Genomic DNA, 16,585 nt, shown 5'->3' with positions numbered 1-16,585 from the left:
ACCATTTACTGTAGAACCTCATACAACCTCAGTTCAAAGAAATCCAATCACTGACTTTCTGAAATCAGATGCACGATATTACACGTGTTTTTTTTGTTGTAGTGACAAGTTTGTCTTCTTTATCTTCCATTTTAGCTTGCCTGCTCAACACTAATGAACAATAATACAATTAAACCTTTTCATTTCTCTTACCTGTTTTATGTGCGCCATCACTGTCTTTCAGGGAGTCTTTATTCTTCAAGATGTCATCTGCAGTTTAAAAAAGTGTGAGTTCAGTAAATTGCAGCATTTCATTAAACCACAACAAATGAGGTGACTTCACCTTCATTCCCAGGATCAACAGTACTCTCAGGGGTCACACTGCCACCTGGAAGGGATATTAAATATTTACTACACAAGCCACCTTTCTCTGACCATCTAGGACCAATAAAACTAGAATTACAGATGCTCAGTGACTTCCTGATGCCTGTATATAGCTGACAATTTGCTTGATGTGCCATGGCCCTAAGACTGTACCAATCTCTCAGTGTTGGTGAGACAATTGTTAAAAACATTTGAGTTATCAGTTTATCATTTAAAAGTATAGTAAGTAAGTACAGCAATCTGGTGCTAATCCAACAAGCTGCTTATTGAAAGAAAGCAACAACCTCTGGAACTAATGATGACGCCAACACACAGAAGCCAATAACTGCAGTTCCTCTAATGGCCTCTAGATGCTGGCTCTAGATGTGAGTCAATCCCCGTAGACCTCCATGTTAAGATGTCTACAAATAAACATGTTTACAGCCAAGTTCAAAAACAGATATTGGTCTGGACAATTTACATTATATCAAGGCTTAAAGTTATACATCAGTCGGGGGTGACTGCATCTCCTCGAGGGTTGCTAGCTGTCTAGAGAGCCAACAAACATTTGAAACAACAGCTGAGTTTCTCTATCACAATATTCAACCACCTTGGACCTACTCACACTCCACCTCTTTGAACATTTTAGCTGGGAGTTAGGAGACAGCAGGAGAAACAAGCCTGGAAGCCAGAACAACCTCAACCATAGATTTATCTTTCCATCTTTATATACAGTCAATAATTGAAAACATCTATAAACACAATAAAAAAGATTCATGCCTACTCCTGTTTTGTTTTTACCTCTGACAGACATCCAGCTTTCTGGTGATGTCTCAGCTCCAGACATTTTACACTTGTAGAATCCCTCATGAGATTTTAAAACTCTGTCCATGGTCAGTTCTCCTGTAGACTTTGTCTCAATGAGGAGGCCATCTTTATAGAAATCAGTGATGAGGTTAGAGGACTTTCTCTTTCTAATACAACGCAGAGTCACAGATTCTCCCTCCACCACAGGACGGACGGGACTCTCCAGGATCACAGAACCAGCTGAAGGACACGAGGACATTTGGTCATTTTGGGTTAATGGTTGAGTTGTGAAATCTTCTGACTATAAACATACCGGTGACATTGATGCTGACAGTGTTGCTTCTCTCTCCTCCACTTTCACACCAGTACTTTCCACTGTCCGACACAAAGGTGTAGTCAATACGGCAGATCTTTGTAACGTTAGAACATTCTTTAAGGAACTTCTTGTCGTTCTCCACTTTCCATCCAGCAGAGGCATTAAACCCTTCACAGGTGAAAGAGACTGACTCGTATTCAAAGAGCTGCAGTCTGGACGGAACGATGCGAAAACGTCCATCTGAGACAGAAACAGGATTAAGAACTTAGACATACTGTAATGCTTATTAAATAAAACACCAGAAAAGAACGTGTTCTCTGCATGGTTGAATCCATTAGCAAACAGCATAATTTTTAGTATCTGTACAGAGAGTTGACTGAGGGTTTCAGCTTCATTGTGGCTTTGTACTGAGAGGCAGTTACGTACTAAAACAATAGTTGAGTTTCGCTTGTCAAAATATTTAACTGTGCCCCAAATGATGTTGATGTTTTGCATACAGAGCACAAATATGTGATGGAATCTTGAGCGCTGCTCACATTATGACTGGACACGATAAGTGAATAACATTGATCATCCTGTGAAAATTCACTGTTCTGCTGGGAAACGTTTGGACCTGGCATTCATTAGTGTGGATGTTACTTAGACATGTAGCACCCACCTAGACCAGACCAGGCACCCCCACTCCACAGCATAGAACAGCACAAGGTGTTGACCTGGCCTCCAAATTCACTAGATCCCAATCTGATCAGGTATCTGTGGGATGATCCACAGAGGCCCCTCCCCTCAAAGAACCACCCCCACTAACAACATTCTGTTACCAGACACCAAAGGACACCCTCAGAAGGCCCATGTCCATTCTCTGATGAGTCACCACAAGGGAGACCTGCACAATATTAGGAATAATGTTTTGCCTGATTGGTGTAAAGCTGTAGGGCTGCTGGGTTACTCACCAGATGTCTCTGAATAACTTTGCTGCGCATGTGCAACCAGGAGCATCAACACTGCAGAGACAAAATAAGACAGAGTTTTGGTCTTAGATGCAACTTTAGATTTTCTTCTTTCCATGTTTTTCACATTCTACCCCGTGCCCTTTTTGTGTGCATACATAGATGAGCCACAACATTAAAACCACCACCCAGTGAAGTGAGTAATGTTGATGATATCATCTCCGTGGTCCAATTCTCGTTCAAATGTCCACTGTTGGAGGTTTCATCAGAGGTCCAGGGTCAGCATGGATATCCTGACTCGTCTGAGGCTACACAACCACAAGCTGAACAAACTGTGATCCACTGAGTTACAGTCTGGCTCTTGTCAAACTTGCTCATATTCTTCCACTTGTCCATTTGTCCTTCTTCTAACATCAACTCTGAGGTCAAATAGTTAATTACTGCCTCATATACTCCCATCCACTGACAGGAGCCATGAGAACTAGATAACCAGTGTTAATTACTTCACACAAGAGGTCATAAGGTTATGGTTAATTGTTGTTTTCCTGCCTTTTAGCCTTGTGTGTAACTTTGAATATCCTGGTGTCCTCTTTCTACATGTGTTTTGTCTTCTTTTGTAATCTGGTTAGCTTTTGGATTATCTGTGTTCAGAGTGCACAGATAACTTACATGTCTTGAGGACCTACTAGAGTGCCTTAAATATTTATATTATCTGGCATAAAACCTCTAGACCTTTGCCATAACATAAAAACAATTTCACTCGTTACAGAGAACGGTATATATGAAACCCATACAAGGAGAAAAGACGACTGGTCTACTCACGGACACTGATGCAGAGAGCTGTGACCACCATGGCTTCCTGCTGACTGTCTGAGCATCAGGCAGCGTTAACACTAAATATAATGTAGAGAACTTCCTCTTCCTGTGCTGCATACGTGTGGGGTCTTAGCTGCAGGTTTACAAACACCATCAGGATATTATGGTAGACCTGGAGAGTTTGACGCCAGAAAGTCAAAGGTGTACTATTGTCAAAGTTAAAAAATGTTTCACGTTAAAAAGCATGTGGTATTCACGACCTGATGAGTGAAACTTGGATGGAAACTAAATATGTTGTAATTTAGTTTTAATTATAAACATGTCTCAGGAAAATGTTCTGTATCATATTTCCTTCATCAAGTTAGACGGTCATTAACTTGCTAAGCTGTTAGCTCAGCTAGTACTAATGACAGATTTTTTGACTTGAAAACAGTTTTATGATAAAAATTTCAACCTTTCAAAGGACAACGTTAAAAATGAGATTTCAAATACATATTAGAGAACCTTTAAATGGTGTCATCATTAACATGTTGACAATGTGTACGGCGCCGTCTTGTGGTGTTCACAACCTCGTAAGTGGACTCGTTTTTAAGTCCCAAGTTAACGAGTTACATCGTGTCTGCTGACATTTTCAAAAATGGTGGATGTGGATGGAAATGTAATATGTTGGAATTTAGTGAGACATAGTTTTATTGCGCTGCATTGTCTCACAACTTGAACTTTGCAACACCTTCTATCAGAACTGTTTTTTTTCCCCCTGCAAAACAAACTATGCAGCCTGCACAGTTTTAATAATGCTGTAGTGATTTTAAAAGGATACCGGTCTTTAACATAAAACAAACATGAAGGAAATAAAAGAAAATATGGAAAGCAGAGTAAATGCACCCAGCCTCTGCAGATTGTCCCAGGACTCTAAAAGCACAAACTGACTGGATGATTCATTGTTGTCATGACCGGTGCAGGTAGTAAAGGAAGGAGGGAGGAGGGAGGTAAGACTGCAACAAGAAGAAGTAGTCCTACTCTGCCACCTGTTGACCAGTTACCTGTATCACATGTGTTCTCGCAGGTTACAAGAATAATGGAAAGAAAAAAATGTGCTTCAGGTGAGATCACAGTGATCAGTTATTGGACTGGATCAGAGTTTAGGCTCCCATTATAATCTAGAAAATAATTTCTCCTTACATATAAAGCTCTGAGAGGCCTAATCCTAACCCTAACCCTTGTATCTCAGAGAATTTATAGAATTATACAGCAGGGCTCATTTCAACAAGTTCACATGCCACACATGACATTTCTCATGCTGAAAAGTGATAAAACTCGCTATCTAAATCTAAAATAGATTAGTAATCTACGAATAAGCGAGAATGAGGCGAAGGCATACCACTCTGCCTGAATCAGCGAGCTATCAGCCAATCAGAAAATAGTATTTCTTGTTGTCAGGTTAAATAACAGCACCGCAATCACGCATTCCACAAATGCATGCACACACCAAGGAGAGCTGGAAGTGAAAGCCCGCGATCAGGTAATCACTTAATTTTTATTATAGTAGCTGCTTATTAAAGTCGAGGAACTATGCAAGATATTTGCTTTATAGATCATTTATTTAAACAACTTTGGAGGGTTATGGTTAGATGAGGATATTTAAGAAGGTTTAAATTAATTGAGTATCTGTTTTTAACTGCCATGTAAATGTACACACACCCTTGTGCTGTCTGAACACAGGAGTTAATGAATGCAGACAATGACCAGTGCTGTTCAAGGGGCCCGTTTTGACCAAATGTATTTTTTCTAATTGTCTTTTTTTGTGCTGAAAGTCGTAAAGAAAACTATTTATTTGTCTGGCACCTCAAAAAAAAAAAAAAAAAAAAAAAAAAAAAAACTTGAGAGCCCTGCTTATATATAATTTCTCTCTCAAAGTTCAGGCTTACATGTGAGTTTCCTTCAGACTTTCCTTCATGATCAAAATAAAAACAAAATAAAAATATTAGTATAAGCACAAAATATGCAAGATTTGCATATGTACAAGTGACAATTCTGACATTCATAATATATACTAGCAGTTTCAATATCCATTCTTTTAGTTTATCACTATAACAGTAACTTTATGGGCGCTCTGTATGACCACTAAATGTGTTTACAATGAATATTCTACGTCTTTTTTATTCTTCATCAATCTCTTGTGTAACATGGATCAACTATATCTTGTGCTCTTGCATCATGTTTAGATGCTGCACATATATCCCTTAATCAGATTTTAGACGCGTCCCCTCATGAGTTTAAGCTTTTCCTTGCCAGCGTCGTCTTAGTGCAGCTCTGGAGGTTGCAGTTTCTGGGATCTTGAGACAGTTTGAAGTGCCACTGAAAGGCCGACGTGTCTAAACTGAATCTATTAATTTTATTCATTCAGGTGTGAAGAATCACACCTGAACGACCGGCGTTTCAGGAAACTAAAAACACACAACACCTCATGTTTCAACAGGTTTTGCAGCATACAAGGAGGCGGCATGCTGAGACACGAAACATGCCTGAGGTAAGAAATCAAAGTAGACTTTTGTTGCTTTAAATCAAGTAGTTGTCTTGTAAATTTATTATCTGGTTTATTTTATTTGAATCATTATCAGCCGGACAGACAGAGCCGTGACCCTCCACTGATTTTACACATCATACTTCTACTGACACTCTTCAATGGAGGTAACGTATCCTCACATACACTCCAGACAGATTACAATTTACACTGTAAAATCCTTACTATGCCCTCAGTAAAACAGAATATACATTAATATACACACTATATTCTGTCGTCTCAGATAAATGCAACATTTTCTGTTGAAGAGAGGTGAGAGACTGTGCATTTCCTTCAGGGAAATGCACAGTCTCTCAGTGTGTCTTATGACTGTGAGCTCATTGATTAAAATGAAAGTCAGAATGTGTGCTGTGGTATGTTTGGAAGATGAGCCAAAAAGGATAAATGCAGGAATGTATTTTGTATTTGAGGGAAGTTGATATTTAACTTTGTGCTTTGTTGAAGTAATCGAAGGTTCTGCTGGTTTAGATTTAAATTATAATTTAGAGGAGTGGCATTGCTTCAGTAAACTTCTCCAATGTCACCAGATTTACTTCCATCCAGTGTTACATTCATTTCTCACCAAGATCTTGTATTGATGATGGGAGAGTCTGACCACTGCACAAAGCCTTCTCCAGCACATCCCAAAGATTCTCAATGGGGTTAAGGTCTGGACTCTGTGGTGGCCAATCCATGTGTGAAAATGATGTCTCATGCTCCCTGAACCACTCTTTCACAATCTGAGCCCCATGAATCCTGGCATTGTCATCTTGGAATATGATCCATTGATGGAATAACCTGGTCATTCAGTATATTCAGGTAGTCAGCTGACCTCATTCTTTGGACACATAATGTTGCTGAACCTAGACCTGAGCAACTGCAGCAACCCCAGATCATAGCACTGCCCCCACAGGCTTGGACAGTAGACACTAGGCATGATGGTTGCATCACTTCATCTGCCTCTCTTCTTAACCTGATGCCCCCATCACTCTGGAACAGGGTAAATCTGGACTCATCAGACCACATGACCTTCTTCCCTTGCTCCAGAGTCCAATCTTTATGCTCCCTAGCAAACTGAAGCCTTTTTTTCCTGTTCACATTGTACATGTGGAAATGCTCTTATTTTCACTATTATACATAGCCCTGAGTTCTACTGTTGGTCTTTGGATGGTTCTTTGTGTTATGTTAATGTTCTTCTCCCATTAACATAACACAAACATGAAGGAAATAAAAGAAAATACGCAAAGCAGAGTAAATGCCACTAGCCTCTGCAGATTGTCCCAGGAACCTAAAAGCATGTGACAGTAAGAGAGAGGAAGTTTTAGACAAACTGACTGGATGATTCATTGCTGTTATGACCAGTGCAGGTAGTGAAGGAAGGAGTGAGGAGGGAGGTAAGAGTGCAACAAGAAGAATTAGTCCTACTCTGCCACCTGTTGACCAGTTACCTGTATCACATGTCTTCTAGCAGATTACCAGAACAATGAAGAGAAAACAATGCGCTTCAGGTGAGATCACAGTGATCAGTTATTGGACTGGATCAGAGTTTAGGCTCCCATTAAAATCTAGAAAAGAATTTAAAATCAGGGAGACGCTACCAAGTGGCCAGCAGTGCAGGACTCCAGAGGCTGCCGGTCAGCAGACCTCCACGAGGACCCATCCTCCCTGTCGGAGCCCCCATGGCCAAACGTGTGCCCAAAAAACACAGGCAACAACTTGGGCATGAGCCACAGTCCGTACCCCAGTCTTTGTTCCAAATAATTCACAATATCTTGCCTTTTGTCCTCCTCGTCAAAAGCAATAAAGTCTGCTGGGTAAGACGGGTGTCGGGGAATGGAGATTTAGGACCCAAATGCAGGACTTGAGAGGCTGGAGTAGGCAAAAAAGGTTTTTAATTAACAAAAAAAAGACAAAGCTAACAAAACCAAAAGCACTGCCGAGGTCGCAGAAAATCCAAGAACTAAAAAACAAAAATCCAAAACACTATCAAAACTAGTGATGGCCCTCTGACACCCGAGGCTCTGACACATGCGCGGTAGCTCATGAAGCAATTGTATCGAACCACTGTGCCGAGGCGTGGTTCGGTCACGTGACTAGTGACGTTTGAAGCACTTCAGTGACATTCGAAGCAGTTCAAGTGCTTCAGCGGCAAACGAATCACCTGAGGGGTTCGGTTTGTCATGTGAATCGCTTGGCAGGATCGAGTGTGTTCAGGGATATCCCGGATATCCTATCCCTATTTAGTGGTGCTCATTTGAATGTTTCTTTGCAGAGTAGGTTGGTTCGTTGCTGTAGTTGGAGTTAGTTGCGTATTTTGTGGAGATAGATCATAAGATCCAGAGAGAAATAGATAAATTAGCTACATAGTTAGATAACACTAGACTGAAAGATAGACATAGTTACATAGATAGTCCTAAATAGCGTTACATATAGATAAGATAGAGAGAAAGAGATACAGATAAGATATAGATATATAGTCAGAAGTGCGTGTATAGTTTTGGTTCAGACAAATCACGTGTTTTGTGACGTGTGAACCATTTCACTGCTTCATTCAGAAACCTGTCACTGGTTTGGTTGTCTTGGCTCTTCAGGAGAGACGAGATGAGTCTTCGAAGCAAATAATGACTGAGTCAAGAGAGATTTGGTTTGACACTGTTGCATTCAGTACAAATATTCTCTAACACTACTAAACCATGATACCAAGAGCAAAAGAAAATAGTTGATGTAAGCGCTGAAACATAAACATTAGTGCAAATTAGCGAAGGTTCATAGAGTGTAGTAGTGACGTAATCAAAATGGTCCAACGACAATAGTGCCGCACTAATGGGGCTAGTGGTACACTGTGAAATCACCAGTCTTTTGTTAGTGAAGCAAGGGTTCTATTCCCATTGGTTGTTTTTTATTTATTTTATTGTTATATGTATATAATTTTCTTATAATCAACTTTAAACCACATATCCATGTCATATAGTCGAATAGGAATGCGCATGGCAAATCAAGTCCCATACAAGCATGAACCAGTAAGACACGTCTCCATTGCACTACATTTTATTCTCCGCTAGATGTCCTAATAGAGCACTGTGTCACTGAAGCTTCGAGTAACGCGTGAATCACGTGTCGAGGCTTCAACAAAGCCTGGATTGCCCATCACTAACTACAACGTGGCATGAAAATCTATGACGTGAAACACAAACATGGCAAACAAACAGTATGACACAACAAGGAACAAAGGGGAAGGCAGGGCTATATATACATACATACGACAAACAGAGTGGTGACGAGACACAGTTGAAGCAAATCGAGAAACAAGACAAGGTAAAACCAATGACCTAATCAAAAGGAAAAAAGACATGGAGTAACACAAACAGGAAATCCAGAACATAACAAAATAAAACAGGAAATAAAACAGAAAAACTAAATACTAAACCATGACCATGAAAAAAACAAGAACTTAACAAAATACAATAAGCAGAAACAACACAGTTCACACATTGCACAAATCTTTGTAGCACAGTTCTTAAACATGCCAGTCCCCTGCAATGATGTGAACCCTCTCTGGGTGAATCTGTTGTTGTTCATTTAGCATGGTTAGCAGGTGGGAGAGAGCAGCGCTAACATTCGCGCTGGGGAGTATATAAACAGCAGCAATTATCACAAGATATCTCACGCGGGAGATAAAATAGTCTGCAGAGGATTGACAAGCCTTCTAGGTCATGATAGCAGTGGTTCGCAGTAATCCTATTAGTACACCAGTTGTTATTCACGTGAATGCACAATCAACCCCTCCTTCTTACAGGAGTCCTTTTAGTCTAGTGCCACTGTGAGGTTCACAATTTTTTGTGAAATATCTTCACAACTTTTTGATGTTTTGAGATCAAATGTTTGTGCACGCATTCATGGTCTCCAGAGTATGAAGTTTAAGGACTTTAAGGCAGATTTTTGTTTTGATCCCCATTTCAGCTACTTTTTTAGTCCAACGACTATGGCACAGATGAAATGTTGTTGTTGCTGTTTTGTTTTTAATTAACTCTTCCAACAAGATTTTGAGCAATTGAGATCAAATTTTATGCAGAATTCATGGTCCCCAGAGGATACATTCAGTGACTTTGTTGAGTCTATGACTTTTAGTCTAGTGCCACTGTGAGGCTGATATGTTTTTGAGAAATATCTTCCCACCTTTTTGATGTACTGAGGTCAAATCTTGTGCAGACATTCGCGGCACCCAGATTTTACAAATTTTAAGGACTTTGTCAGATTCTGTAAATTTTCTATTGAGGTCACATAACGTTGTTCGTTTTTGGGTGAAATATCAACAACTTTTTGACAAATTGAGATGGTTTCCTGAGGCTACATTTGGTTTAAATTGGTTGATTCTATGACATTTAATGTAGTGCCACTGTTGATATATATTTTATGAAATATCTCAACAACCTATAGATGTAATGAAATATACTGTTTTATGACATTCATGGTCCCTAGAGGGTAAAATTTAAGGACTTTGCTGACTTTTGCTGTGATCCCACCGTGATTTTTATTTATTTTTAAATCAACAACTAGCTCAACTGACTGAGATCAAATATTGTGCAAACCCAAGAGGTCCCAAGAGGATAATGTTTAAGGACTTGTCATTTCATAATTTTTGGTTTTGGTGAAATATCACAACAGCTTTTAGACAGGTTAAGGTCTAATTTTGTGCAGACATTCATGGTCCTGGATAATAAAAAAATAAATAAATTAATCAAGAATCTGTACCTCCATTCTTACTCTAAATGTAGAAGGTGATGTGTTTCTTCCTCAGGTGAGTCTGAGACGACTGGTCCGTACGTGCAGGCAGCGGTCGGTGGTAACATCTCATTGCCATGCCATGTCAAACCTGCCGCGGATGCTACGGACCGGATGGTGGAGTGGTCGAGGCCCGACTTGGATCCCAGGCTTGTCCACATGATGCGGTCCAGAAAAGACCACCTGCTCGATCAGAACCCATTCTACAAGGAAAGAACATCAGTGCCCGTCAGTGGACTGAAACAGGGAGACGCTTCACTGAGTCTCTCCAAAGTGAGGCTGTCTGATCAGGGAACATACAAGTGCTACATCCCAGGATTAAACACAGATACGACTGTTCAGCTTGCTGTGGGTAAGTGGACAAACCAGATCTAGGAGTTGATAGAGTTATATAACATAAGCTTCATCATTCTCTCTTTTCTTCAATCACCAGTTGCTGTCATTAAAATAACTAAAGCAAGTATTGGAGTGCTGGAGTGTGAATCCAAAGGCTGGTATCCAGAGCCTGAGCTGTTGTGGCTGGACTCTGAGGGAAACCTGCTCTCTGCTGGACCTCCAGAGACAGTCAGAGGTCCTGATGACCTCTATACTGTCAGCAGCAGAGTGACTGTGGACAAGAGACGCTGCAACATCTTCACCTGTAGAGTCCAACAGAACAACCAGCACAGAGAGGAACAGATCATCGTCCCAGGTTGAGATGACGTCTTTATTTATAACATGCAAGAGTTGAAGACCTGTTATTCCAAATGTAATGTTGTTTGGTGTTTCAGGTGATTTCTTCCTGGAGTCATCTCGTTCAACTACTACTTCTACCATCATCGGTTTGATCGTTGGCCTCCACTTCATCCTTGTGGTCGGCTTTCTTGGGTGGAAGTGGAGACAGACCAAAACCAGTAAGTCAAAGCCATTATATAATGAGGAACTTCAGTCGTCTACAAGCCTAACATATGGAATTGTGGTAAAACTGTAAAAGTGTTTATAGGACCTTTAAACCAAAAAAAATTATGACCTTATCAACATATGAGTTTTCTTTTGTGTCATATTTGATACCTCAGGTATTTTTGGTATGACTTGGGATAGGGGAGAAAACAAAAACAGTTTACATCCTTCATTAGACAAAGATATATTATGAGTTTTCTTCTCTGAATTGGTAAATATATATTATATGAATAATTTAATAAATTGTGTGAGCGAATATGGAATAAATTAGTGCATATTTTGAGGATACATTGTAATCTTTTAAATAATCACACACTTTTTAATTACATAAAAAGGACAAAAAAAATACCAAATAATTACACCATCTGTGTTTTCTTTGACAAAACCTTTCGACATGATTTTACTATAACATAATGTTTAAAGTATGAAGTGTTCACTTCAGTAAAGTAAGTATTCATCTTAAATATCAGTAACAACATAAATTATATTCTTAACATAACCAAAGATTTACCTGCAAAAAGCTGCAGTCCATGAAAGAGGCCATCTTGGAAATAACTGCCAAAAGTTACTGACTGCAGAGCATTGATAAATCTATCAAGGGGCAGAGGGCCAGCTTTAAATGGTAATGGTAGTGTTTACAACAGCTTTTTCAAGGAAGTATTGATCAGTAGAAGTCTCAGAAACTCAAGTATCAAATATGATACACTTAGTGTTATAGGGCTAGGAATAACCTGATTAACTATTTTGTTACAAATCCTAAATTAGGATTTTGTTTTCGAGTTTATTTAGATGTGTTAATATAATTTGGTCATCAGCAAAGAGACATAATTTGAAACATCCATTCATTTTAATGATTTAGTACAGTGGATGTGACTGGGTTGGACTACTAACAATCATTTACACCTGTTGGTTTGATTTTTGGTGGAGAGGTCATTTCATCTCATACTGGTGTTTTTTAATTATCATTCTAAACTTTACATTACAATTACTTGTGATTAGAACAGTAGTTGTTGTTTTCAGTAGGCTGTTGTTCTATGGATGAGGTCGATAATTACTGCTCGTGTCTGCCCAGTCATTTGCACATCTTTGGTGCAGCAAGCGATAATTCATGTTAATGAAAATGCTGTCTTCTGAATTTGCACACAGAGACCAAGAATGACAACAAACCACATCAGAATAGCATCAATCAGAGTACAGATCCAGAAAATCAATCTCTGATGAACAAAGGAGATGAAGTCAAAGCAGAACAAATGACAACTCAGAACGAAGTAGAAGAACAATGTGAATGTTCCGGTGCAGAGACAGAACTTTTGTGCCATAAAGTGAAGGAAACGCCTTTAAAGACAGATAATATTCCCACCAACAGAGGAGAACACACTGAGGAGCGGTCTGCAGGAACTGAAAGTCTGTTTGTGATGGAGAGTGGACAAAATCAGGAGAAGAAAGGAGGAGAGACGATGGTTGACATGGACAACAAAGAGAAAAGGGACACAGAAACTCCAGGTCCATCAGACAAAGGAACATGCCGAGAGCAGCCTGATCAGAATGAGGACAAAGGATATGGAGAACAAGCACCGTTAAGAACAATGGATGGAAAACAAGAGGACACTGAAAGAGAACCTGAAACGGTTTATTCAAATCATGGACAAGAAAGACAAGAAGATGCACACGAGGAGCCAAGAAAACCAGGGCAGAGTATGGATGGACAACAGCAGCAAGACGTCAAAGGAGTAGAGACAAAGAATGATAAGGACAAGGAAGAAAATAAAGAAGAAGGACAAACGACAAATCAGGAAAAAAAAGGTTCAACTGAGGAGAAGACACATGATCCCACAGGAGGAGAGGCACTGGAAGATGAGGACAGCACAAGAGTTGAGATCAAAAATAAAACTGATGAATCTCCAGGTCCACAGAAAGCTGAAGGAGAAGATGAATTAAATTCTTCACACAATGAACCAGCAAGTCCAGAAGAAACAAAGGAAGAACAAACAGAAGAAGAGAAAACTCCTAAAGAGGAAGTAGAAGCAAAGAATGATAAGAAAACAGTGGGTCCGAATAAGGAAGAGATTAAAATTAAAAGTGAAAAAACACAACATTCAGCAAGAGAAGAACACCAAAAACAGCTCAATAATGATGAAGGCGGAAGAAAAGACGAGCAAACGATTCACGGAAAGACTGATTCTGGTCAGAGTGTGTCGGATGGAGGACAACCGGGCAACGAAGGAGGGGAGGCAACAAACGGTCTCCACAAGAACAACAAAGAAAATGAAACGAAACTGACAAACGGTCAGACTCCACCTGTAGAAGAAACTCATGAACACGAACCAGATCACGGATTGATGGATAGACACAGACAACAAGCAGATCAGAGACTGATTGGGGGAGATTGATGACAGCTAAATAAAGACAAAGCAGCAACTACAAATAACAACACAGCTGATCAGATGTGGATGCGGCTATGGAAAAGCAAACACAGCAGCTCAGAGGCTCCGTTTAGTCCTCACATTAACATCTGTCCTGGTCAATCTGATCCATTTTTAAGTACCTGTGCTGACACCTGGTCTTAATTAAAATGTGTCTCCACATGCTTCCCCAGCCAGCACTTGAGATCTGATCTCAGTTTGTCTATCTATAAAAAGGCAGCGCCATCATGTGGTCAGTAGAAGATTGTACCAGCTGCTGTCTCTAATGGATCTCTACCTACCGCTGGATCAGAACCATCAACAGCTGATTGTTGACTTGGAGACATGATCCAGATTTTGGAACAAGATGGAAAGTCTCTCTCACTCACTAAAAACATTACAAAGGATTTTAATTGCCCCCTTGTTGGTTTAAATTTACAAAATTAGAAGAAAAATATCAGTAACCACTAAAAATTATTGCATAAAAGTGACAGAGCGGAGGTTGCACCAGTTAGATTAACAGAAATATAAAGGAGGACATCATCTGCAAATGGAAATTCTTTCCCTGACGTTGGTTATTTTAGAGACAAAGCTCAGATTAGAACAGAACCCTGGAAGCTTCTTAACGCAAGGTCTGAACAGGAAGGAGCTCCAGCAAGAGGGAGAGAAGATCGATACTGACAATTAAGAAAATAAAGACAAAGGACAAAGTTGAAATAATCAATAAACAAATCAGCGTCCACCTAATGAGAACCACCACTCAATGGATAGGGAAAGAGTTGGACGACTGTTTAAAATGACTTTAATAACATTTAACATTTATTGATACATTCACAGGTCTTCCCTGGTCTTTATGTGATGTGTCTATAATCAGTCAAATGTCTTTTTATCTGCTGTTTACATTGTTGTTTGTGAAGGATTAGAGTTAATCATCCAGCTTCAGAACAAACCAAATCCATCCATTAATTTAGACTTGAACTGTCTCTATGAACTGTGTCAAGTCAAGTCAAGTCAAGTCACGTTTATTTATATAGCACACTTAAACGCAATGTAACTGACCCAAGGTGCATCTGTGGATGATGTTTACATGCTATGAGAATAGCAGAACTTGACAGCACTTCATATAAAGTTAAAATTTTATTCTTATCAATCCCAACTTTGAGTGCAGCTTTTTTTTTTTTCAAAAAAAACAAAAAAAACATCATTAAAGGTTATGATTCATCTTCTGCTTCTTTTTGTCTTTATTGTGACAACAATGAAACTGAAGCAACTGCACTTGTAGGGTTTCTGGAAAACATCTAATCCAAGTAGCATCAGTTCTAATGAAAATGTTCAGAATCTATTGAAATCTATTGTTATCATAGAAAGCATAACCTTAGTAAAATATCTTCTGCACCTAACGTCATTAATTCACTGATGCTTAGAAGTTATTGATTTTGTCATTCAGATATGTTATCTTATAATGTTGAACAATGTTGAATGTTTTTTGTATATTTTTGATATATATTTTTTTTAATTTTTGTATTTGTGTTTTTTTGTGCCCTGTCAAAGTTGTCACTGTCTTCTGTATATATATTTTTGCCAAATTCTGTGCTACTGGAACAAGGAAATTTCCCACACGTGGGATTAAATAAACGTCTTATGTCTTATGTCTTATGTTTCTGTATAGGCAAAAGCACTGCTAATGAACCATGGTGAATGATGGAACGACTAATTTAGTTAATATAAAATTGTTTAAGAAAATCAGGTAAAAGAAAATCTTTAGACAAAGACTATAGCCTTTCAGCACGAAAATTTGGAAATCCGACCCAAAACATGCCCTGGATAACTGACAAATAAAACCAGCAGGAGGCTTTGTTTCTCTTTCGTGCTCTTCTTCGCGCTCTTCTTTGCCCTTCTTCATTTCTTGTGTCAAGCTCTTTGCACGTTTGCTTCGCACTCTTTTAAACTTTGTAACTTTAGTTCACTCTCTCAGTTTTGCGGTCTTTGCCAACAGCTTGTGAATTCATCCGCAGAACTTATTCAAATGTCTATTTATTGTATTTATCTTTTTTAGCTATCTTTTTTTAGTTATGTTTAACTCTAGGCTAGTTTTTAACTACATGTCTTGTCTTCACCGTGGGATGGAGGGGAACGTAATTTCGATTGCTTTGTATGTCTGGAACATGTGAAGAATCGACAATAAAGCTGACTTTGACTTTGACTTTGACTTTCCCAAGTTCTGTTTGTTTCTCATCTGACTCCTATGCACCTTTTGTAGTAAACTATTTTGAAGTTTTATTCATTGTTCTATTCTGCACAATGAAGTACCAAGTAAGAAAGCCAACATCAGTTTACACTCTTCGTTTTATAACTTAGTCAGTTCAGTTAGCTGGGGACTTCTCCATTACCTTCAAAGACATTGTAAAGGTGCAGTCTACTATCCTCGATTGTACACCTACAACGCTCTCAAGCGAAAAGGTCCTCGCTGGGTGACTAAAGCTGCGGACCATGCAACAAGTGCCTGTCAACCAACCCAGGTGAAACCAGCTATGGCGGTGCCGATTTTTGATCACCAGGTCATACCGGGACGCGCTGACTCCTCGTCATCACTGGGTCTTCTGCTGGAAAGATTCTACCAAAAGTAAGCTGAATCTTTCCTGCTGTTACCTGCTTGAGATCAAGAGTTGGT

At 39.3% G+C, this 16,585-nt stretch overlaps 1 protein-coding gene across 1 annotated transcript; it reads left to right on the top strand.

Annotated features, from left to right (window-relative positions):
• The first annotated feature begins 4,709 nt into the window (after window positions 1-4,709).
• LOC311485897 (uncharacterized protein) lies at window positions 4,710-16,122 on the top strand. The gene is made up of 7 exons (XM_084541579.1): window positions 4,710-4,750; window positions 5,708-5,758; window positions 5,850-5,919; window positions 10,590-10,925; window positions 11,007-11,264; window positions 11,344-11,466; window positions 12,659-16,122. The coding sequence occupies exons 2-7, from the start codon at window positions 5,750-5,752 to the stop codon at window positions 13,900-13,902; spliced, it is 2,040 nt and encodes a 679-aa protein (XP_084397705.1). The 5' UTR covers window positions 4,710-4,750; window positions 5,708-5,749; the 3' UTR covers window positions 13,903-16,122.
• The last annotated feature ends 463 nt before the right edge of the window (window positions 16,123-16,585 follow it).

Source organism: Chelon labrosus, assembly GCF_963514085.1.
Source record: "Chelon labrosus genome assembly, chromosome: 1".
Classification (NCBI taxonomy): domain Eukaryota; kingdom Metazoa; phylum Chordata; class Actinopteri; order Mugiliformes; family Mugilidae; genus Chelon; species Chelon labrosus.
This window is presented reverse-complemented; position numbering and strand designations above follow the sequence as displayed.

Coding starts and splice junctions, on each gene's coding strand:
- LOC311485897 (XM_084541579.1), top strand. Junction 5,920..10,589: donor ACTGACACTCTTCAATGGAG/GTAACGTATCCT, acceptor TTTCTTCCTCAG/GTGAGTCTGAGACGACTGGT. Junction 11,467..12,658: donor GTGGAGACAGACCAAAACCA/GTAAGTCAAAGC, acceptor ATTTGCACACAG/AGACCAAGAATGACAACAAA.